At 48.0% G+C, this 24719-nt stretch overlaps 1 protein-coding gene across 1 annotated transcript; it reads right to left on the bottom strand.

The window, feature by feature from the left end:
• Positions 1 to 12537: 12537 nt before the first annotated feature.
• Positions 12538 to 14683, bottom strand: PRR18 (proline rich 18). The gene has a single exon (XM_030929334.1). It carries the CDS (start codon positions 14410 to 14412, stop codon positions 13543 to 13545), a length of 870 nt encoding a protein of 289 aa, XP_030785194.1. The 5' UTR covers positions 14413 to 14683; the 3' UTR covers positions 12538 to 13542.
• Positions 14684 to 24719: the final 10036 nt, after the last annotated feature.

The following is a 24719-nucleotide window of genomic DNA, read 5'->3' as shown; positions in this document are numbered from 1 at the left end:
ACTCCTGGATTCAAGCAGTCCTCCCAGCTTGGCCTCCCAAAGTGCTGGGATTATAGGCATGAGTCTTTGTGTCCAGCCAAAACTAAAAGTTTTTTTAAAAACATAATTGTATTAGTCCTCAGATTTTTTAAATTGCAAATGCATAGAACAGAATCATAACAATTGAGGAAAATAGTAAATCAAAGGCTGAAAGAAAAATTTCAGAAGAATCCACTTTACGCTGACTTGGCCATCTTAGTAAATGACAGAGCTGGAGCACCGTCATCTTGGACAAACACCGCCACTTTAAGTTCTAACTCCCTTTCTAGCCTCATGCATTTCAAGGAAACCACTTCTCTTCTAACAACAAGCAGTCGGAAAGAGCAGACAGTAAAATACAGATAAGACAGCTCAGGCACAGAGGCAGGTGGGGGAAAGTCTCTTGGGTAACTCCCAAACTTCACCCTCACAGAGTGGGCCCCAGTAAAACAGTGGGCCTTAATAAGAACATTCTTTTCTCTTCAGGTGCACTAAGATAGGGAAGCTAAAAGCAGAACTCCGGGGTGGGGTGGGGGGAGGTGTATGCCTGCAGCCACAGAAAGACATATGGGAACAGACACACAACTCTCCCTCCCGGATAAGCACAACAAAAAGACACAGAAGCAGTCCAAGCCTCTAATAAACTTTCCCTCCCTGAATCCTTAAAAACCCGTAGTCTGTAAGAGAAAGTGCCTCTGACCTCACTTGGCCAGAAGCCCCTCTCAGGTTTATTCTCTAAAATAAACCTGTCTTTGACTGTCAAGCCACTTTTCGTGTTTCTTTCCTCTTTCTTTAATTCTTACAGTAAGGAGAACTTTGGAGCATTGGGACTTTTAACTTTGTCTTTATATATTTCTATCCTTGGGCACAATAAGTATGTAAAATTTTATAATTTAAAAAATCAGAGAAAGCTTTAAGTGAAAATTGTTCTTTTCTGTGATGCCTGAAGAAGGTCAGTTGCACAAGGTGGAATTTTCCATGCCCTTCTGTCAGGTCTGCAGTAGCAGAAGTGTGTGTGTGTGTGTGTGTGTGTGTGTGTGTGTGTGTGTGTGTGTATGTGTGTATTGGGGTGGCAGGAACAGCATAAAGTCAACTAAATGTGAGACAGCTCTGGGTCCTTCCAACACTACTGGTAAACAAACACATGCCATGTCAACATAGCCTGTTGGAAATGTATAGTTCGTAGTCTAACCATATTAAAGAACCAGTCTGCAGGATGAATCCCCTTTAAGCTACATGAAAGCCACCTAGATGTGCACCAGTCTACCATCCCTGGTGCATTACCCAGCTGCCAAGTGTCCTGAGAGGGGGATTTATAATTTGTCCACAATACCAAGTACTTGAAATTTTTTCTCTCTCAATTTCCTGAACAAATCAACAACACTAACAAGCTGTACATACCAGAGTAGGCTAGCAATGCTCTGGAAACAATAGCAGGCTCTTTAGTCTCAGCTGAAGGAACAAGTCTTTCAGTCTCTGCAATCCCATCTGGGGATGTTATTGGTGCTATTACAGTTAAAGAAATCCATGCATTGCAGAACAGTTAAGAATCTGAAACACTGGTCTGTAGAATGAAAGAGTGACTCAGGATGTTTTGATCAACCCAATCAACATGAAGCAATCTAAGTACCCAGGGATGTTCATGCCAGCAAGCCCAGCACAGCCCCACCAAACCACACAGGATGCTTCTGTTTATGCATCCCATGAATGTGGTCCCAAAAAGACAAATGGTACTGATTGGAGTCTGTTTCATTAAAAACTGACCCTGAAGGAGTTTCTCATAGAGAAAGATCAGAACCATTTTGAGCTTTGGAGAATTTGCTTGGCCCTGGAGGAGGGGCTGGCTTGAGAGAGAGGGCAGTGAGCAGGGGGCCCTCTGGCACTTTGCAAAGCCCAGGGTAAGTGGGTTTCCTTCTCTTCCCTCCCGCTCACCAGTTCTCTCCTTCCTCTTCCTCCAGGGCTGGCAGGGCAGAGGTGACACCAGTGGGTGTCAGCTGACCCTGTTCCTTCCATGCCCAAGTCTTCCCTCGTTCTGGGTACCCTGCCCACCCCTCTCCCACCTCTTCAAACACTTCATGCCCTCCATTCTCCTCGTTAAAAAATCCCAGTAGCTTACGATGGAGCAAATGAGCCATCTCCAGTTGCCTTGCCACGCTCACCCTAATGGTACTGACTGTGTTTTACAGCAAAAGTAAAATCTTCAGCCAACATCACTAAGTACGGACACATGGGGTTCAGTGCCTGGAGAGGCTACAGAAAATCGAGACATCAGGCGATTCCTGCCAGCGTATTCCCAGGCCTCCAGTACCACTGGAAACAGGCTCCCCTGGGTTCAGAAAGCACAGGACCATTTCTTAGTCAGAGATCTTCGCGTAATTAGAACTCGCTCTGTCCCTTCATTTCCCAGCTCCTCATTCATCATCCTAACCAGATCCATTTTCTTTTTTCTTTTCTTTTTTTCTTTTCTTTTTTTTTTTTTTTTTTGAGACGGAGTCTCGCTCTGCCGCCCAGGCTGGAGTGCAGTGGCCGGATCTCAGCTCACTGCAAGCTCCGCCTCCCGGGTTTACGCCATTCTCCTGCCTCAGCCTCCCGAGTAGCTGGGACCACAAGCGCCCGCCACCTCGCCCGGCTGGTTTTTCGTATTTTTTTAGTAGAGACGGGGTTTCACCGTGTTTGCCAAGATGGTCTCGATCTCCTGACCTCGTGATCCGCCCGTCTCGGCCTCCCAAAGTGCTGGGATTACAGGCTTGAGCCACCGCGCCCGGCCCCACCAGATCTATTTTCAAACAAAGGTAAGTATAACCTAAAAACTACACACAGCAAAATATCATTGGTGTGATGACAATATTCTCCCGTGCTGTTGGCACGAGGTGCTACATTGAAAATATTGAGAACGCATTTTTCTAAAATTCTGTTAAATATTTTCTTGTGGACGTGTGAGTTTCTTCTGGAAGTTGCTGGGCTGCAAGCCCAGATAGGTATCCCTAGAAAAGGTGCCCATAACTTTTTATCTCCACAAAATATATGCCTGCTGTTGAGAGTAGGGAGATAAAGTCATCTCTTTAGTGCGGTTTTGACTATAGCCCTGGCTGACCCCTGAATCCAGTTGGCCTGAGAGCATCATGATTTGTAACAAATATGAAACTATGTGAGCTCATTTATTCTTCAGTTTTCTTTAATTGACACTTCCACTCCTCTCGATGTCTCTCCGCAGACCCTGGGATGACACAGAAGCGGGCGCTCGTTGTCCTTTAAGTGGATGAACGAGGCCCTTTGTTTGAAGTCTCTGTCTCCTGTGTGCTGCCTGTGCTCTTTTTCTGCAGCATGACGACACTGCAGATGAGGAGAGCCACAATGGGCAGTGAGTGTCTCGGAACTCTGTGGCTCCATTGTCTCCACAGTGCTGGGCTGCAGTCAAGCCACGCTCACCCTTGCAGGACTGCACCAAGGGATGAGATGTGACAGTGACAGAGGATGGCCAAGACCATCTTACTGAGTGCCAGGCACAGGCCTCGGCACCTGCTGTGCTCTGTCCGGGGAAGCAGGCACAGAGATAAAGTGGGCACAGAGATGAAGCGGCCCCATGGCGGTCCCTCCCCAAGATAGGGGTGGACCTGGGGCCGGAGCCAGCACAGGGGACGCATGGTCCCCGTCGGAGCCGTCTGGTGCCCCTCAGCGCCTGTCCTCCTTCTCGTTTTCCCAGATAGCTGGTTTCGTATAAGTGTTTTTGTTTGTTTTTTATTTGTTTCTTTGCTTGTTTTGAGATGGAGTTTTGCTCTTGTTGCCCAGGTTGGAGTGCAATGGCACGATCTCGAGTCACTGCAACCTCTGCCTCCTGTGTTCAAGCGATTCTCCTGCCTCAGCATCCTGAGTAGCTGGAATTACAGGCGTGCACTGCCATCCTGCCTGGTTAATTTTGTATTTTTAGTAGGACAGGGTTTTACCATATTGGCCAGGCTGGTCTCAAACTCCCAACCTCAGGTGATCAGCCTGCCTCAGCCTCCCAAAGTGCTGGGATTACAGGCATGAGCCACTGTGCCTGGCTCATATAAGTGTTTTTTAAACAACTTCCTGGAGTAAAGATTTCCTACTTTTATGATACTAACTCAGGAACCCCACGCCGACCCCTCCATTGTGAGATATAGTAAGGAAACAGGCCGCTTTCTCTAATCCCCGGACAGTCTTAACTCGAATGTGGCCTCTCGACCGTGAAGTTACAGTGGCAAGTACATGTCGGGAGGTTGTCCAAAGTACATTTGCAGGGATGTTTCCCTCCCTGCTTCAACAGAAGCACATCCCTGTGGAGTGAGGTACAGAGAGCAGCACGCCCAGCCCAGCTCTCTCCGCTGACCCCAGGCCCTGAGGCAGGCACTGCCCAGAAGGGAGCCATGTCTGCCTTAAACTGGCTGTGAGTTAGTTGTTGCCACTCCTACCTGAGTGATGGGGGACCCCTCCCAAAGAGTTTCCCCACCTATATCTGCAAGATTGACCAAGCAGTTGCGTCCAGTCAGTGATGAATGTGAGACCTCGAAAATTAAGGTGAGTCTTCTTATCGATGTTACTAGAAGGTGGGAAAGGCTGTGGGGAGCCGATCTCTGGCATAGATCTACAGGGGCAGAGAGGTGAGCTAAAGTCCAGTGCTTGCTCAGAGAGGGCAGTGGGTGTTGGTGGGGGACTGGGGCTCTCACGCTCCAGGGACCGGGCATCCCCCTCTCCATGAATGCTGTGGCCATGCAAATTAGGCTCTTGTTTGCAAAAGGGAAAGATGTTTTCCAAAACATTTGAGATGATGTGTGCTGGGGGAGTTCTGTGTATCTGTTATTTTGATGAAGGAAATAAAAGCAAAATCCTCCTTGCCTCCACTCCTACAAAGAACATCATAAATCACAGAATTTCAGCCTCAGTCATGTGTATATTGGCTGTTTTTAATTATGGCAAAGAAGGTATTGACCACAGAAAAAATCTTTCTAAAATAACGGTGGGAAATGAGGTTGAGTTCTCCCTCTGCATGATGCTGTGGGCAGTGAGGTGGAGGGGCTGCAGCCTGGGCCTCTTTCTGCTCATGGTGTGTCTGTGGATCCTTTTCACATCTGTAGGGTCTGTAGTTATATCTCTTCTTTCATTCCTGGTCTTGATAATTTTTTTTTCCTTGATCAAACTTGCTAAGGGTTGCTTAATCTAATTTTTTTTCAAAGAACCAACTTTGGACCTTGTTTATCTTCCCTATAGTCCTACTTTGCTGATTTCTGCCGTGGTCATTATTCACCAGAGGTTTTAAATCTATGGTCCATGGAACCCTCAAGGGTTCTAAATCCACTTCCTGGGAGGCTCCTGGATGTGGCACTGGTGTAAGTCCTACCTGGTCTCCCACTTGGCCCCACAGCACTGGGACAGGCCCTTTGCATACTGGTTAAGAACTTGAACTCAGGTGAACCTGGGCATGAGCTCAGCTGTAAAACTAAAGTAAATAGGTGTGAGGTGAATGTGCCAGTTGCTTTACCCTCAGAGACTCATTTTCTTTTCTTTTCTTTTCTTTTTTGTTGAGATGAAGTCTTACTCTTGTCACCCAGGCTGGAGTGCAGTGACGCTATCTCGGCTCACTGCAACCTCCACCTCTGGGGTTCAAGTGATTCTCCTGACTCAGCCTCCCAAGTAGCTGGGATTACAGGTGCCTGCCACTATGCCCGGATAATTTTTGTATTTTTAGTAGAGACGGGGTTTCACCATGTTGGCCAGGCTGGTCTCAAACTCCTGACCTCAGGCGATCTGCCCGCCTTGGCTTCCCAAAGTGCTGGGATTACAGGTGTGAGCCAACGTGCCCAGCCAGAGATTCATTTTCTACACCTATAAAGAGAAAGAAGGTTGCTGTGAGGCTCAAGCTTGCCCATGTGTGCAAAGCAGTCAGCACCAGCATCTTGACACTCTACCTGTTGGAGGATATGTGAGAAGCCACCTCCAGGACTTATGCAGATGTTATGAATTTTGAATATGATGCATAATACAAGCTGATTAATCTATCCATCACCTCAGAAGTTTGACATTTTTGTGATGAGAACGTTTGAGATTTTCTCTCTTAGTGATATGGAAATGTACAGTCTGTGTCCTCTTAATTCGGTGGCCTCCACCTAGAAGGAAAAGGAAGATAACTGCTGAGTCAGCTAGAGACAGCATATGGTCATGGCTTTAGCAAAAAGAAGAGAAAATTAGGAGCAAAAGAAAATTGCCAAGAAGTGATCAGAAGAAGGAAAAAGAGAGAAGGTGGGAAAAAGAAAAGAAAATTTGTTAAGAAGAGAAAGCAAGACAGAGTGTTTCTCTGTACACGTGCATCATGCAAGAATGTAGACAGACGGCTGGAGCTGCAGGGCTGTGGGCCAGCAGGCAGCGGAGAACGGCCCGGCCGGGCCTGCGCCCTGCACAGGTTCATTAAGGGACTGTGCCTTAGATTTTCTGCCTGGCACCGCAGATTCGGCCAAAAATTTCGAGCAGGCTGGACGAGGTGGCTCACGCCTATAATCCCCGCACTTTAGGAGGCTGAGGCGGGTGGATTACCTGAGGTCAGGAGTTCAAGACCAGCCTGGCCAACATGGTGAAACCCCATTTCTACTAAAAATACAAAAATTAGCCAGACGTGGTTGTGGGCACTTGTAATCCCAGCTACTTGGGGGGCTGACGCAGGAGAATCTCTTGAATTCATGAGGCGGAGGTTGCAGTGAGCCAAGATCGCGCCATTGCACTCCAGCCCGGGTGACAGAGTGGGACTCTGTCTCAAAAACAAACAAAATTTCAGAGCAGATACAAAGGCAAAAATAAGAGATCGTAGAGAGCAAATAAAATCTTTGCAATTTTAGGTTACAGACTTTAGACCTGGCTTGAACTTTTCTGACTAGTTGGGCAAATTCTTTCATCGCCACATACTTGGAGATAGAAATAAAAAGGTTGAACTAATTAATTTTTCAAATTTCAATAAAAACTCTTCTATTTTTATGCTTCCAAAAGTTATGTGTTTGTGTGCATGCTTGCGTATGTGTGCATGAGTGTGTTTGTGCACATGTATGTTTGTGTACATGCATGTATTTGTGTGTGTGTGCTGTGTGTGCACCTAAGAGGTGGGAAGAAGCTGAGGATCTTCTCTTGCTATCATATTCCATAAGTGGCCTTAAAAAGCAACTGAAACCGTAGACCACGTTCTGCGTTGAATCTTGTCCCCAGCACCTCCAAATTAATATTAATATATCAAAGCTCTAAATGCACTGCGACTGTATTTGCAGAGAGTGCCTTTAAGGAGGTAAAGGTTGAACGGGCACATACGTGTGGACTGTGATCCAACAGAACTGGTGTCCCTGTAGGAAAAGGAAGCAATACCAAGACTCTGTGAGGACACAGTGCCGGAGGCGGCTGTCTGCAAGCCAGGAAAGAGGCCTCACCAGGGACCAGCCTTGCCGGCATCTTGATCTTGAACATCCAGCCTTAGAACTATAAGAAAATAAATATCTGTTTTTTAAGCCACCCAGTGTTGGTATTCTGTTAAGTTGGCCCAAGTAAACAAATACAGATCAATGGCTGTCCTAAAGAACCACTCAACAGGCTGGGCATGGTGGCTCAAGCCTGTAATCCCGGCACTTTGGGAGGTCAAGATGGGCGGATCACGAGGTCAGGAGATCGAGACCATCCTGGCGAACACGGTGAAACCCCATCTCTACTAAAAATACAAAAATTAGCTGGGCATGGTGGCAGGCGCCTGTAGTCCCAGCTACTCGGGAGGCTGAGGCAGGAGAATGGCATGAACCCGGGAGGCGGGGCTTGCAGTGAGTAGAGATCGCGCCACTGCACTCCAGCCCCGGGGACAGAGTGAGACTCTGTCTCAAAAAAAAAAAAAAAGAACCACTCAATATTGACTGTCCTCAAACCAAAGTCATTGCTCTTGGCAGACCTGGATACACCTTTGAACAGGCCGACCCATTCGATTATGTAGGGAACAGTTCCAGTTAGTTTTGTATCTCAGATACCCTTCATCCTGTAGAGGCAGGGTAAATATTTTTGAATGAGTAACTGAACTGTTCTGGGCCTGCTGGCATACTAAGCTGCTCAAAGTGAAATATTCAATAGATACTTGTTATAATTTCCTCATAAAATCAGGTGTTGAGCTCTGTGCACTGTCTGGGGTTGGCTTTTCAGGACATGGCCATGCATCTGCAGTTCTCAGAGTCTGCCCTCCCACTCTGGTGACACGATGGCATCAGGAGTGGCGTGTGTGTGTTGTGGAAGCTTGTATCTGGGAGGCACTCATAATTATGCTGACAGAGGTAGATGAGGGAAGACCTAGGACATCAGTCATCAAGGGAGAGGACTTGGGATGAATGAGATCTGGGGCAAGGCCCCCCAGAAGTGGAGTGGCCAGCACTCCCAATTCTATGAGGTGGACGGTGCCTAGGCTGATGACATGGGGTCACTTTAGTTATTTTTGGTCATTGCATCCTACCCTCCCTGCCGTGAAAACACATGGCCAGGAAGGGAGACATAACTACCTTGAAAAGGAGACTCTGATATTGACAGGGTAGCATTGCAGTGTCTATTCTGAGAGGACATAGTTGGTTAAATCCACCTTCAATAAAATCTGCCTGAAGTATTTCCTGAGCCTGGTCTTGTATGTCTTGCCATATAGCAATGGCTCCCAACCTGGGGGCACATCAGCCCTTTCCCAGATCTACTGAATTAGTATCCTTAGGTCTGAGGTCTGGAAAATATGTTTCTTAAAACACTTCCCGTCCATTTCAGATGCAGCTAAGCCAGTTCTTACAGCAGGCATTAGGAGCTGACATGATATGGATGAAACCAGCAGTTTGACTGTTCTGGGGTCTCTGCTTTAAGTTCTGATACAGGAAGTCCTGATTGATAAACTCGCACTGAAGAAGGTTCTTTGGCTTCCCTCAATACTTTTTTTCCCCTCAATAATTTTTGAGATTAGAAAGTGGTCATGAGACCAAACATTTAAGGACTGATGTAGAATTGTCTGAGGTTCTAGGGCAGTAATTGCTAAATATTTGAGCCGATCTAAAACGCTTCCTGAAGATTCCCTACTGTATTTTGCAGGTTTCCATCTATGCCACCTCCATAAGGTGGGATGGGCCAGTTCCAGGAAGGATGTCGCTAATGATGACCCCACTGGCTTTCATCAAGAGCTCTTTAATCATCAAGAGCTGATGTAAAGAACATTTAGGCATCTTCAGCCGGGCGCAGTGGCTCACACCTGTAATCCCAGCACTTTGGGAGGCCGAGGTGGGTGGATCACGAGGTCAGGAGATCGAGACCATCCTGGCTAACACGGTGAAACCCTGTCTCTACTAAAAATACAAAAAAATTAGCCGGACCCGGTGGCAGGCGCCTGTGTGGGCTGAGGCAGGAGAATGGTGTAAACCCGGGAGGCGGAGCTTGCAGTGAGCTGGGATCGCACCACTGCACTCCAGCCTGGGCGACAGAGTGAGACTCCATCTCAAAAAATAAAAAAACAACAAGAACATTTAGACATCTTCGAGAAGCTGCATTTAAGGATATTATCCATTATGTTGTATATAATTCAAATACACACATAACAATTCTCTCCAAAAAGTGTTTCTTGTTATTAGATATTGAGATTATATGACTCATTACTTTAAACTTTGTCTCTGCTACCAGGAAGCTCAGAGCTAAATTTTGTGCTCGTAACATAATAATTAAGTGTGAGATAAGAAAGCAAAACACAATAGACATTGTAATATTTTAATTCCTCAGGGAAATAAAAGTGTAGGTGTGCATTAAATGGTTAAAGATAAAAATCTCAGAATGCTGTAACCAGGTAGGGTTTCCAATGTGCACATGAGTGCCAGAGAAGGATGTTTTTTGAGTAAAGACTTTTTTGAAATAGTAAAAATTACAGTTAACCTTGAGCTGGGGGAACGCTTTGCATATTGCCTCATAATCCTCACCAGGGTCACCTATGTTCAACTATCCCCACAGACAGAAGATGAAACAGACATGGAAGTTTAATGAAAGACATGGATAAATGACAGCATCAGTGTGGGAGCTCCAGCCTCCAGGGCACCAAAATCCACCTTGAACCATGGTGCAGTTCTCCCGCACAATGCTGAGGGGTGCTCCGTCTCCAAGCCGGGCCATGGGGCCACCACTACAGGCTGTGGGAGCAGCTGTGTCCTTACCCAGACAGCATCTGGACAGAGGCCATGCTGGGGAACCACATCAATCCAGGTTTCCCTCAGGTCACAAAGGCCTGCATGTGCATTTCTGTGGATGCAAAAGTGTCCTTGCTTACTAGAGAGACGGTTATTTTTCGACTTTCTTTGAATGATATACAATGGTTGGTTGAAATTACCATGCTGAAAAGCAAAGATCCCACAGATCACCCACCCTAATCTGAATTGCATAATTTCTAGGGAAACCTCAAAATTAATGGTTCTGAAAACTTGGCATCCACTTTTCTAGAAATAAGGCAGATCAACATAAAAACCTATCTTAAAGTGCCAGCTATTCTCTAAACAGATGGAATTAAGTCACATACATGCCCAGCCTTTACAACTGGCAACACTTTTACTTACATAGTGGCACCCAATTTTCTCTCCTGGGGTGGAAGTCCCCCTCAGTCCCTGCTATGAGCCAGTACAGTGACGGGAGAATTTGACAATAACCTAATAGTAATCTAATAGCCTAGCCATTATTCAAATTAACCCTTCAATTTCCGATTGGTATGACCTACCAGTTTGAAATTACTTTAGGCAAAAGAAAAAAATATTTTAGTGAGTGTATATAGGAGGAGTCCCTAACCTGGGACCCATGAGCTTCCTAAAATATATGCAAATTATATGCAATGTTTTGTTGCTATGTGGTCCATGGTTTTAGGAGTCCTTCTGGAATATAGCTTTCATGGAGATTTGTGACCCCATAAAAGGTCCAGTGTCATTGCCAAATAACCTTACAGTATTTGACTATCTTAAAAATCCTGGTAGTGATGCTTAAAAATTCTAGTAGTGATTAAAACCATCAAACCGGCCGGGCGCGGTGGCTCAAGCCTGTAATCCCAGCACTTTGGGAGGCCGAGATGGGTGGATCACGAGGTCAGGAGATCGAGACCATCCTGGCTAACACAGTGAAACCCCGTCTCTACTAAAAAATATAAAAAACTAGCCGGGCGAGGTGGCGGGCGCCTGTAGTCCCAGCTACTCGGGAGGCTGAGGCAGGAGAATGGCGTAAACCCGGGAGGCGGAGCTTGCAGTGAGCTGAGATCCGGCCACTGTACTCCAGCCTGGGCGACAGAGCGAGACTCCGTCTCAAAAAAAAAAAAAAAAAAAAAAAAAAACCATCAAACCTTTGTCAACTCTTGGAAATTCCAGAACCTTAGGTTGAGCGCCACATTGAAAACCATGTCATGTGAATTGTAAATCCCTCAGTTGTCTCTTCCTGACCAGTTTTCAGTGTCCTCCTCAAAAAGAAGCACAAGTCACTGAATTTCTCTTTTATTTAAGCATTAAGAAATTGAAGCATAGCAACTTAGAAAACTTTCTCAAAATGTCCTTAACAGCAATGAAAAGATATCATGTGTCACATGTCAAACCTTTTTTCTGTTTTTTTTTTTTATTGAGGCTCATTGACTAGAGAAACATAAATATTCCACTCATCTGCTTTTAAAGTAGAGAACAAGGCCTACAAACTCTATTTAATAAATGCAAATTACGAAAAGTGTGCTTAGTGTTGTATTGTGGCCAGTTAAGAACAGGAGATGCTGGGATGGAGACTGGAGAAAGAGCAGGAAAAGAAAGGAAATCAAAATGAAGCAGCTGACAGGGACATCAGGGAGACACACAGGTGCAGTGACAGGCACACTGCAGCAGAAGCTCAGCTTGGAAGACAGAGGCTGCAGAAAGTCAGTCCCTCTAGGATGCCACCAGGGAAAAGTCTTCAAAACGTTGTTGTTACTGTGACCAAGGGCAGAAGTCTAGGCATTTTAGTTATTGGTATTTGCACTAAGTGCAAGATGAGACCAAGTTGAGCCACTCTTGCCTTCGGCTTGGAGTCAATGCACTCTTGCCCCACCCTCTCAGCTCCAGACTGTGTGCCCTGCCCAGGATGGAGCACTCAGAGACCATCTGGGTGCGGGTGGAACAACAGCAGCACCGTCACTTCAGCAAGCATTGCTAGTTTTGCCCCTCTAGTATTAATATATTCATTTCAAGTAAAAGAAAACTTATCTCCAAATTCAAAGAAGTTATTCAATGGGTAGGTTGTTTTTGTTTTTGTTTTTGCAACTTATCTGGCAGCTGACCTAGCTCCCAATGAATTAAATGCTTCACATCTAACTAAATGTGTGCCTAGAATGAGAAAGAGAGAGAGAGAGGAGGCGGAGAGAGAGAGAGGGAGGGAGGGAGGGAGGGAGGGAGGGGGAGAGAGGGAGAGAGAGAGAGAGAGAGAGAGAGAGAGAGAGAGAGAGAGAGATTAGAGCAAAGACCTCCACGAGAAAAATACAAAGTCTGTTTTTAAAAACGTAAGGCTTCAATTTAAAATACAATTAGGACTTGATACATTTAAAGTCTGTCAAGATAAACATTAAACCAGTTATTGGCTTTTACAAAGTAAGTCAAAACTTGAGGTAATACATTACTCTTCTATAACCAGCCTTATCTGATTATAACATTTTATTTCCTTCTCATCCTTCGAGTTAGATATTCTCAGATACATGGAAGAAATATGTAGAAATCAGCCTCCAGTGAGCGGGGGAAAGGGTATGGTTAGGAAACAGCAGAGGAGCTTTACTCTCTATTCAAATAATACACAGAAAACATGTAATCAGCCAAGCGGTTTCCACGGAAGCGCTCACTGACCAGGGTTCACCAGCGCCTGGCGATGCCTACCCTTCCGCTTTGGCGACTGGAAATTCGGTTAACTGAGTTTCAGGGATTTCTAATACCCTCAACATTTTTCCGACTTGGGAGAAAACAAAATCACCAATGTAGCACCGGGTCCCAGCTCTGCAGGAGGCCACCGTCGCGGCCACCTACCCTGGGCCATCGCCCACCGCACTGTCCAGGGTGCCCGGCAACGGCTGAGGGTGACACCGCAGGGGGTGCAGATGTCGCCCTGGGGAAGGCCCACCTCCAGGCAGAGGGTCTCTGGGACCGAGACGAACCCTGGGGCTGGGGGCGTCGAGAGGCATTTTCTCAGTTGCTTAATTCCCCACGAACTGCATGGACACTCGGGGACGCCAAAAGGAGGCCAGAGTGGGGCATAGGCGAGCTTCCGGGGTAGATACCACCAGTATGAACGAGAAAGGCCGGGGCTGCCTGCTGGTGAGGGCAGGAGGGGGGTGGCCGTCGGGCGAGTCTGGCTGCACCCCACGCGGGCCAGCTTGCTCACGGGTGTCCTGGAAGTGGGCGCTGGCGGCCAGAGGAGCCTGCGGTCTCCCCCGAGGGTCCCCAGGCGGAGTGGTGCGTGCAGGTGATGTGGGGTCAGGTCTGGCCTGTCCCCGCAGGACCGCTGGGCTCACAGTGTGCTCAGGTGCCGCCGTGAGTCCAGGGCCCCGGCCCGGCCCCGCGCGGCGGCCGCCGACTCCACGCCGCGCAGCCACTCCGTGCACTTGCGCACCAGGCCCTCGTCCACCGCCTCCGGCTCCTCCTCGTACTCCACGTCGTCGTACCTGTGCCGCTCGTTGAGCAGCGACACCTTGAGCATCGGGCGCAGGGCCCCGGACCGCGGGCTGAGCTGGGGAACCTGCAGGCCGCCGGACAGCAGCTGGGCGCGGGGCGGAGGGTCGCGGCGGCCCAGGCCAGCGGCTGGGGACGCGTCGGGGTCGCTGGCGGGGCCGCCCCTCCGCAGGCCCGCGGCCCTGGCCCGGGGACAGGGAGTGAGTAGGCGCCTGGGTTCGGCCGAGGGTGAGGGGAAGGGCCTGCGAGGCCGCGCCAGCAGCTGCTTCTCCAGATGACGCCTCTGGATGACCAGGACGGCCTCGGGGGTGAGGTTCAGGGAGAAGAGCGCAGCGGTGTCGAGACCGGCCCCAGTCCCCGAGGAGGTCCCTGCGGCGGTGGTCCCCGTCCCTGCCGAGGTCGCCGCGTAGGTGGTCCTCGCCGGGCTGTGGCCGGAGCCGGCCAGCCGGGGCGGGGCGCACGTGGCTGGGGCCAGCGCGCGGCAGGGCGAGGCCTGGGGGGAGACGCCCAGAGGGGCCGGCAGCTGCGTCCTGTCCCGGCCGGGGCCGCGCCGGGCCGGCGGCCTCTTGAGGGTGGCGGAGGGCCAGGAGCTGGAGAGGGGCCCCTCGGGCCGCTGTGGGGGCCTCTTCTTGTCCCCCGCGGCGCAGGGCCTCCGGGGTAAGTGGCGCGCGGCTTGGGCGGTCTGCGGCGGCACCGGAGGGAAGGGCATGGTGCTGCCGAGAGGCCGGATCCTCAGCCCCTAGAAGAAGAGGCGGGCTCTCAGCCACTGTGCGCGGAGCGGGTCCCTGCAGTTCGGGCGGCCCCACCACACCCACCTGCGACCAGCCGCGGCCTCTTCGGCTTGCTCACATCCCGGCGACCAAACCCGGGGACTCCAAGAGAGGAGCTCCCACCCTCCCCTCCTCCTGGGGCCAGGGGCTCCCCTCTAACTCGGTGCTTCCGGGACTGGACCCTGCGGAAACCGCCTCCCGCCGTCCGACTGTGGGCGAGTCGCGGCGCCCCCGGGTCCCCACGGCTGAGACGCGGGCCGGGCCAGCAGGAGGAGGAGCCCAGCGCGCTCGCTAAGGACGCGGCCCTGCCATGCCCCGGGCTGTGCCCAGCTGGTGTCACCACCGACTGTTGAATGGGAGCAAAGTGCCAGGACAGCGGAGGGCGGAGCGCGCGCCAGGCATCCCGGGGCTCCCCCAGCTGGCGCTCCGGTGGCCCGAGGTTAAGTTAGTCCATCGAAAGCCAGGAGCAGCCCCCTGGGGGAGCCGGCAGCCTTCCGGAGTCATAGGTGGAGGCCCTGCACATTTGAGAGAAAATCCCTTGTAGCCTTCCCGGTGCCTTCGAGACAGCGGGAAAGGCACCGCGCGTAAATACAGCTCTGCTGCCCCACACATCCCACTTCACAGAGAAAAGCGGGCTGGAGCTGAGAGGGGAGAAAAAACCTTCAATGAATCTTAGTGTTCATGGCCACCCCTTGAGGAGTCACTTTCAAATTCTATTTGAATTTAATTCTATCTAAGTATCTATGAACAGGCAAAATAGTTCAGTTTCAGCTATATAGTGCTGATTACATAGCAAGTATTAGATATTAAGTCCCTTTAATGATTCCTGTGAGCAAAGCAATATATTTATCACTGTAGCAGAGATTCAGAATTAATGAGATAAATCTTCACTGTCAATTTACATTCTGGTTGTAGACACATGAAGACATCCTACGATATTCAAATGTTTGTTTAATAAATAATTGAACAATTGCAAAGTGATGGATCAAAAAGTCAACGTTTCATGTGTGCAGTCCCTGCATTACTTCAGGATAATCATCAACTGCTTATATCTCCACAAAGTACTTTCCATCAGATACGCTTTTCTGATGGAAACCACATGTGTGATGGTTATGGCCCCAGGTTAGCTCCAAAGCACATTCAAATGTGGGTAAACACAAATGTGCCCTGTGCCAACAGTCACAGCAGGATAGCATCGCCCTCCCCCCTGCTGCCTCAGTCTCCCAGGCAGCAGCAACGCCTCCCCCTGTTGACTGTTGGTGGCCTCAGAGAACTGCACTGTGGATACAGGGGAGAATCAAGGAAACCTGGTAGGTGGTGGGAAACGCTTCTCACCAGAGCTTGGGTTGGGGTGACAGGTTTGGGCTCCATCATCTCTACCAGCACCTCCCAAACCACCCCAATACAGCTTTGAAACAAACCTCCCAGTTCACAGGCACCTTCCCTCCATCCCTGCCAGCCTGTCTCTGCCCATGGGCTCAGGCTGTTAATCGGCTTGACAGATGAGGTCCTAAGATACTGAAAGCTCCCCCACAATGTGTTTTATTCCAGGTTTTAGAATCTCTGGGTGGTTGTGGGAAGAGGCACGTCAGTGGCGGCAGGAGGTCCACAGTTCTGTGCCTGGAAAGTGGAGGATTGGAAGGGAGTGTAAGGAAGGAGAGGACGGGGGTGGGGCGAGAGGAGGTATCAAATATCATTTATGGGGGTCACACAGCTGGAGAGGCAGGCTATGGAGAAAAATCAGCGAACACTTGGACACTCAGACTTCTGAGTTTGGAGCCCTGCAGTTCAAAAGCGGTGACAGTGCTGGTGACAATGTGCAAAATTGGTGGGCTGGTGGGGTGTTCTTTCCTTCCTGTCTCCTTACTCTTAGGATACTTCAGAATGAATGACAGTTTGGGGGTGAGAGTGGGATAGTGGCCTCATAATGCTTCCAACTTCCACTGCTATCTCCATTCTGCTGGGACACTGGGCGTACAGAAGCGAGGTAACTACGCACCTGCCATCACACGGCTCTAACGGGACGGAGGAGATAAGACTCCACCCCAGGAGTGCGAATCCAAGACCAGATTGCAACTTTTACACTAAAGCTGAGAGGGAAAAAGTATTGGTAGATCAGGATGACTGGATTAAGTGACCCCTCACCCACAAACTAGTAGCGATTTGGGCCTTTCTAAGCCAAGAAAAGTGATAGTTTGTCAGATTAATGCACATGTCTGACCAGACAAGGAACTGGGATTCTCCAAGTCCTCCCAGACAACTCATCCCAGCCCAGAAGCTTGGAGACGTGGAAAGCTGTAAGTTTGTGTGACCCTTAAGAGGCAGAAAAGTACATTCTGAGTGTCCGCTACCTCATCACCAGGCCAGGTAGGAGGGGCAGTGCCTCTTCCCTGTCTACCCAGAACCCCCAGAGGAAAGCATGTCCCTATGAGGGGTTCTGAGCTCGGGTTCTCATGGCAGGCTGCTGCCCCAGGAGTGACGGAGGAGTTAGCATTGCCGACGGACTCTCCCCTCTTCAGACTCTGATAAAAGCACCCAAATGACAGCATCACATGTCCCCTGCCCAGCTACTTCTGCTACTTGAAACCTTCAGCTCCTTGTAAATTAGAAGTTAGAAAGATTGGCTTGGGCCTGGAATAGAATGTGTGAAAGCAGCCTCTGTCACTGGCCCTCACTGGCGCTGTGGCTGTTAAAGAATCCGTTACAAATACCCTTCGGTTGATGCAAGCAGCCGGCAGCAGTTCCCAGCAAGGAAAGCCACCCCAAAGAGACGGCTACGTTTAACTTCAGAACAGCAGGTATAACTGAAAAGCGATTAAAGAAATATAGTAGCTGGTTGCAGTAGCTCACGCCTGTAATCCCAGCACTTTGGGAGGCCAAGGCAGGTGAATCACCTGAGGTCATGAGTTCGAGACCAGCCTGACCAACATGGTGAAACTCTGTCTCTACTAAAAACACAAAAATTAGCTGGGAGTGGTGGCATGCGCTTGTAATATCAGCTACTCGGGAGGCTGAGGCAGGAGAATCATTCGAACCCAGGAGATGGAGGTTGCAGTGAGCCGAGATTATGCCATTGCACTCCAGCCTGGGCGACAGAGCAAGACTCCATCTCAAAAAAAATAAAAATAGTAAAATTTAGCTTACAGTTTACAAGGGATTTCTCATAGCTTGCCCAGAACACAATAATAATAACTATTCATATATAACATTAAATAGTAAAGCTTGGGTACTAGAATACTGAGATCAGCTAATCTGTCTCAGAACTATATTTTGGGGTTCACCTGAACAAGAGCTGATCTCTAAAATGCATAATTACATCTTATCTTGCATGATTACATCTTATCTAAATTTACTGTCTCAAATAAGTTGGTTGATTTAAAAGGTCAACTAAGCAAAACCAAATACAGTTGACCCTTGAATCCCACGGGTTTGAACCATGAGGGTCCACTTACAGGAGGATTTTCCTCTGCCTCTGCCACTCCTGAGACAGCAAGACCAACCCCTCCCCTTCCTCCTCCTCAGCCTACTCAAGGTAATGGTGATGAGGATGAAGACCTTCATGATGATCCACTTCTATGCTTAAGAATAGTAAATATATTTTCTCTTCTTTATGATTGTCTTAACATTTTCTTCAGCTTACTTTACTGTAAGAATACTGTATTATATATATATAATACATATAACATAGAAAATATGTTAATGAACTATGATATTGTTAAGACTTCCGGTCAACAGTAGGCTATTAGTAGTTACACTTTGCAGAGTCAAAATTTATACAAGGATTTCTGACCCTATGGGAGGCTGGCACCCCTAACCCCCACATTGCTCAACGGTCATATGTATTTAGAACTGTCCATATTTTTGACTTATGTTTTACATCATTTATGTTTTAAATTTGATTTTCAGATTTCAAATATAACAATAACACGATATTGCCCACATATGGGAATGGTGATTATCCACCTGCCCCACTATTCTGTCAGAGTAAAGTGTGTATCAGAGTAAAGAATTTCCATTACCACAATCCTTTAAGACATTCCCAGTGAATAATATGTGCACAGAGAATATTTCAGTCACTAAAATAAAACATCAGGAAGATTACATTCAGGCCCAACTAAAATTATAGAGGCAACTGTTCCACAGATTTGAACTGTGTGAACTGAAGAACTGTCAAGGCTGCAGCTCAGTGACCCTGCCGTGTAAAGGGCCTCAGATCTGATCATCCCTACTGCCCAGACCCTACAGAAACGATCCCAAGGATTCTGTGCTCCCACACAATGCACGCTGGCTGCTGACTGCTCAACTGGGCATTCCTGCGTCGTTACCAGTGAATAAAATTAGAGCCAGTAATCACATCACACCACCAGGAAATTAGCAATTATTTGAAAAAAAGTTTCATTTTGCTCATTAACTTAATTTCTTCTTTTTTACTAAGTCATATAATATTTAAATGTACATTCAGAAAAATTTCAAAATGGGAGCTATTTCAGTACATTGTTTCTCATTATTCCCTATGGTCTATTTCTTTCTATATTTTCATTCAAATCATTTTTACATGATATAACAGTAAGCAGTCAAACATCTAGAACTAAAACTAAACCCGAATTTTAACACAGGAAAATCTTATTCCAGTTTAAAACCAATTTTATTACTTGGAACACTTGAATAACTTAAAAATGTCTAAATTTCTTCTAACACTGGTCTGTTACTGTGAAAGGCTTTGGGAATTAAAAAACACTTAGGAAATGTGTTGGATGCTAATAATTTTAAAGTATTTCTTTTTCCCCATTATTAAGATAATAGGCAATGTCTATTCCGCACTAAATAATCCACTTTATCTGGATTAGTTATATCACTGAAAGCTCATGAAAGCCCTATGAGAGCAGTACTAGCAATACTTGCATTTTACAGATGACAAACCAAGGCTTACCCAAGTAGCCACACAACTAGCATGTGGCCAAGAGCAGCCTGTCTAGGCAGGGGGCGCCAGAGCACACTCTTCCCTCCATGCGAGGGACAGGGGATCGCAATTTCTTTGGTCTCCAGACCAGATGGCCAAGAACCCCAAAGAGCTTCTGTTCTGTGGATTTTACCCATTATGTTAACCTTATTAAAAATTTAAATAGCTTTAAATACATACATGTTAGCAATAAACCCATTATGTTAACGTATTTTTAATATATTTTTTAAAACTATTTTCTAAAACAATCAAATGAGACATGAGTGGTGGGCTCAGTAGAAGCCATGGGATCTCGTATCCACTGTGTTCTGTCCTGTGTCATCACGCACCATGGGACCTCAGTAATGCCACTGTGTACTGGGGATAGCAGGAGAGGGGAAAAGAGTGATGCTGGCTCAGTATCACTATGAAAACAGACCCTAACAGGCCTCCGGGCCCCCAGGCGTGCCGGGAACGCACTGTGAGAAGTGCTGCACTGAGACCGCTGACAACCAGCAGCCTTCCTATCAAAAATCCTTAACCCAGTAACCCATGGATGGCCCAAATGCATTCCATCAACTGCTTTGCTAGAAGAAAGTAGAAAAATAACTTTTAGAGGAAACCTCATTGTAAGCACACCTCACCAATTCAGCACTATCCTAAGTAAACATAAGCAAAAAAGTAGCTTACTAACTCAACATTCTAAAAGTATAGGTGATTCTAAAAGTATAGGTGTAAGAAAAAGGTGATTTAACATTAACCACTAAAAATTCCCTTAACCAAGCAGGTTTCCTAACAAGGAATTTAAATCTTAATTACCATACAAAGGTCCAACTAGACCTAGGAGGAACTCCCTTCAGGACAGGACCATAGATGGTTCCTCCCGGGTGATTGAGCAGGGGGAAAAAAAAAAGCCCAGGATGGGTATTCAGTAATTGATAAGGAAACTCTTGTAGAAGCAGAGTTAGGAAAACTGCCTAATAATTGGTCTGCTCAAACGTGGGAGCTCTTTGTACTCAGCCAAGCTTTAAAGTACTCACGGAATCAAAAAACTCTATCTCAATCCTGACTCAAAAGGTTACCTACACCCTCTCTGAAATGAATTTGCATAAGCACTGTTATTTATGGGAGTGCATCTTGATGGGGTGGGGCGGGGTTGTTATGAAATACTCAGGAACCCAGCCCAGCTCTAGAACTCACCCCTGAGCGCAAAGACGATGGTGGCCACGCTGGTAAAGAACAACTAGAATCCAGCAGCCCAGACCCCTTTCTTTGTAGTCAAGAAAGGTGGGAAAAGGGGAGTAGGACTGCGACATTGGTAAGCGTAACAAATCTGATAGGCAGAGGTCCAAGGGCGGTTACGCACCCTGGAAAGGAATAAGCATTAGGACCAGAGAGGATGCTCTAGGACTAATGCTCATCGAAAAATGACCAGGGGTGCTGGCATCCCTGTTTTTTTTCAGATGGGAAATGTTCCCCCCAAGACAAAAAAACGCCCCTAGGATGTATTCTGGAGAATTCGGCCCAGTCAGGGTATATGTACCTTTTTCCTTCTCAGACTTGAAACAAATTAAAATAGACCTAGGTAAATCCTCAGATAACCATGATGGCTATATTGATGTTTCACGAGGGTTAGGACAATCCTTTGATCTGACATGGAGAGATAAAACGTTACTGCTAGATCAGACACTAACCCCAAATGAGAGAAGTGCCGCCATAACTGCAGCCTGAGAGTTTGGCGATCTCTGGTATCTCAGTCAGGTCAATTAAAGGATGACAACAGAGGAAAGAGAACAATTCGCCACAGGCCAGCAGGCAGTTCCCAGTGTAGACCCTCACTGGGACACAGAATCAGAACATGGAGATTGGTGCTGCAGACATTTGCTAACTTGCATGCTAGAAGGACAAAGGAAAAACCAGGAAGAAGCCTACGAATTATTCAGTGATGTCCACTGTAACACAGGGAAAGGAAGAAAATCCTACTGCCTTTCTGGAGAGACAAAGGGAGACACTGAGGAAACATACCTCTCTGTCACCTGACTCTACTGAAGGCCAACTAATCTTAAAGGATAAGTTTGTCACTCAGTCAGCTGCAGATGTTAGAAAAAACTTCCAAAGTCTGCCTTAGGCCCGGAGCAAAACTTAGGAAAAACCCTATTGAACTTGGCAACCTCGGTTTTTTTAATACTAGAGATCAGGAGGAGCAGGTGGAATGGGACAAACAGGATTAAAAACAAAAAGGCCACCCCACTGCTTTAGTCATGGCCCTCAGGCAAGCGGATTTTGGAGGTTCTGGAAGAGGGGAAGACTGGGAAAATCAAATGCCTGATAGGGCTTGCTTCCAGTGCGGTCTACAAGGACACTTTCAAAAGATTGTCCGAATAGAAATTAGCCGCCCCCTCGTCCATGCCCCTATGTCAAGGGAATCACTGGAAGGCCCACTGCCCTGGGGGACAAAGGTCCTCTGAGTCAGAAGCCACTAACCAGATGATCCAGCAGCAGGACTGAGGGTGCCTGGGGCAAGTGCCAGCCCATGCCATCACCCTCACAAGAGCCCCGGGTATGCTTGACCATTGAAGGCCAGGAAGTTAACTGTCTCCTGGACACTGGCACAGCCTTCTCAGTCTTACTTTCCTGTCCCGGACAACTGTCCTCCAGATCTGTCACTCTCCGAGGGGTCCTGGGACAGGCGGTCACTAGATACTTCTCCCAGCCACTGAGTTGTGACTGGGGAACTTGACTCTTCTCACATGCCTTTCTAATTATGCCTGAAAGCCCCACTCCTTTGTTAGGGAGAGACATCCTAGCAAAAGCAGGGGCCATTGCACACTAGAATTAGAAGGAAAAAAGGTAAATATATATACAGACACTAAGTATGCTTACCTAGTCCTCCATGCCCACGCAGCAATATGGAGAGAAAGGGAATTCCTCACTTCCGAGGGAACACGTATCAAACATCAGGAAGTCATTAGGCCCCCAAATTCTCCTTACCTCTGAATCTACTTTCTCCGATCCCTGCCTAAAGATAATTTTATGGGGAAGACGATTTGCTTGTGTCTCTCCAGCTGACAATCAGGTGCCTATGTGGGTGCCCACCAAACATCTGAAGATTTATCAGCCATAGCATCTAGTGGACCCCCCCCCCATACAGCGCGAATTGAAGGTTTGAAAAGCCTCGATTTGCTTTCTCTATGCCTTCTGTTAATCAGAAAAGGCCTGTTTCTCATTATCGGTGGCCTCCCGGCTACAGCCACAAAAGTTTTTACTTCTGTTTCAGTAGATTTACTAACGTGGGGGTGAGGTATGCTTGTGATTTTGCAGGAGATGAACGAACTGTGTGGATACCCTCAAGATGTGTACAACCATGGAACCGGAGACTGGAGGGACCCATGAATCCCAACCATGGACCGGGTTTCCCCAGTACGAGCCATGAGCCAGTTGAATCTGAATGCAAAGATGGAAAGAGGACCGACCGGAGTCACGATGCTTAACGGACCAATGCTTTCTGACTCAACTACTCTCTACCCTGAGTACGAGAGACCCTAATAGTTAGGCAGAAGTATCATCGCCCTTATTCAGCATGAAGAAGTTATGGAAGATGGACCTTCATCCTTCTGCAACCCCTAGGATTAAGGGTCCTCTTGTAAAAGGGAAAGGGGAGATATGTTGGAAGCGTTCAAACCAGAGTGACTCCAGTTTGAATAAGGGCTAGGAGAAGCTGGGTCACATACCAGCAGTTAAGGGCTGCACAGCCTGCAATCACCTTGCTAATGATAGCTATTAATAATGATAGTAATGATACCTTCTCTTTTACAAAAAAGGGGGGCATGTTGGGAAAAAGCTGAGTGTTGGGGGAAACTGAGGCAGGGCTTGCATAATGTCCTCTGGAATGTGTCCAGACTTGCTGGCTCCTTGCTTCTAGCCTTCCTAGGCCCCTATTCCCATTATCTCAAGTAGCAGAATGTGTTCCATATAAATGCTAAACTGTCACAGCTGTAGATCATGTGCCTGCCCTTTTGACATCCACGTTCTCACTACCTGTTTCTTTGTTGGATTACCAGTAAATACTGTGGGCTCCCAGAGCTCGGGCCTTCGCAACCTCCCCGATGGCAATGGCCCCCCTGGTGTCCCACCCTTCTCTCTCAAACTTTTTCTCAGTCCTTCGACTCCACCGGACTTTGTCACCCCCATGACCTGGTGTTGGGTCTGATCACCCCAACAGAGCCTGTGCTCACCAATTTTAGTCCTTTCCAGCACCAACCCAGGCCTTCTGGAGCCCAAGGCATGCCTGCCCTGCTGCCGGTGTCTGGACTGAGACCGAGGGCATCCATCCTATCCATCCAGGAAGCCTGAGAGCTCTGAGCAAGGCAACACCCTTGTCTGAACTCAGGTGTCTCTCTCTACCACCTGGGCAGACTGAATGACACCCTTCTCTATCCTGAGGCCACGCTTCACACCCCATGGTGGACCCAAAGCTACTCCATATCCTGTCCTAGAACTACCCCTCACCCCCCGACCCCTGCATCAATCAGAGGTAGTTTCTGAACCCACATTGCTCCAAACGGTTACTCTAAGTGTGGCCTCCAGTTTATCCCTCAGTTCTGGAAGACTGGGATTCATTCCTCTAGAGCTAGGCGCGAGCTTACCGCCTGTGCCACCAGTCCCTGCTCTAAGCTCTCAGGCTGCCCGGATGTGACACTTGTCAAGCTCACCCCTGACTTATCTCACACAGACTCCTAGAAGACCCCATACTTTGATCAGATCAAATCTGCCACCAATACAGAGCAAATGGGAAGCAAAGAGCCGTTTCCATGCTTAAGTCTACCTGGGCAGAAATGAAGCTCAACAGACAATTCTCAGGAAGAGTCCCAATGCCGGGGGGAAATGTTCCTAGAGGAACATTTCTGTGGCTGACAAACGCGGATGCAGAAAAATGACTCTGGGGAGGCAGCAGAGCACAACAGGGGGCACAGCCTCCACAGCCCACAAGCTGGCCACACCTGCCCCTGCCACGCAGGCTGAGTCACCACGGCAGCTGCGCCTCTGTATGGCATGGAGACTCGGCCACGCCGCAGGGCTGTGGGCCAGCCCACGGACTAACCAGGCCCCAGCCAGAGCTCAGCACATGACTTCAGATCTTCCTAGTCTCTTCTGCAGACTGACATGTCTTTTCTTTACTCCCATTGTCACCTACTGTCTAAAATAAGATTCTTCTTCAGGCTGCTGCTATTCTCAAACTCCAGCTCCGTCACATTTTCTGGAGCCCTGCGTCCTCCGTGGTGCTCCACACAGGCCACGCTGTGCCCC

Source organism: Rhinopithecus roxellana, chromosome 4 (genome assembly GCF_007565055.1).
Source record: "Rhinopithecus roxellana isolate Shanxi Qingling chromosome 4, ASM756505v1, whole genome shotgun sequence".
Classification (NCBI taxonomy): domain Eukaryota; kingdom Metazoa; phylum Chordata; class Mammalia; order Primates; family Cercopithecidae; genus Rhinopithecus; species Rhinopithecus roxellana.
The sequence above is the reverse complement of the archived record's forward strand: the minus strand, read 5'-3'. Positions and strand labels throughout refer to the sequence as shown.

What these genes read in the sequence shown, in the direction of transcription:
- PRR18 (XM_030929334.1), bottom strand. Translation starts at nt 14,412, where the DNA reads ATGCCCTTCCCTCCGGTGCCGCCGCAGACCGCCCAAGCCGCGCGCCAC.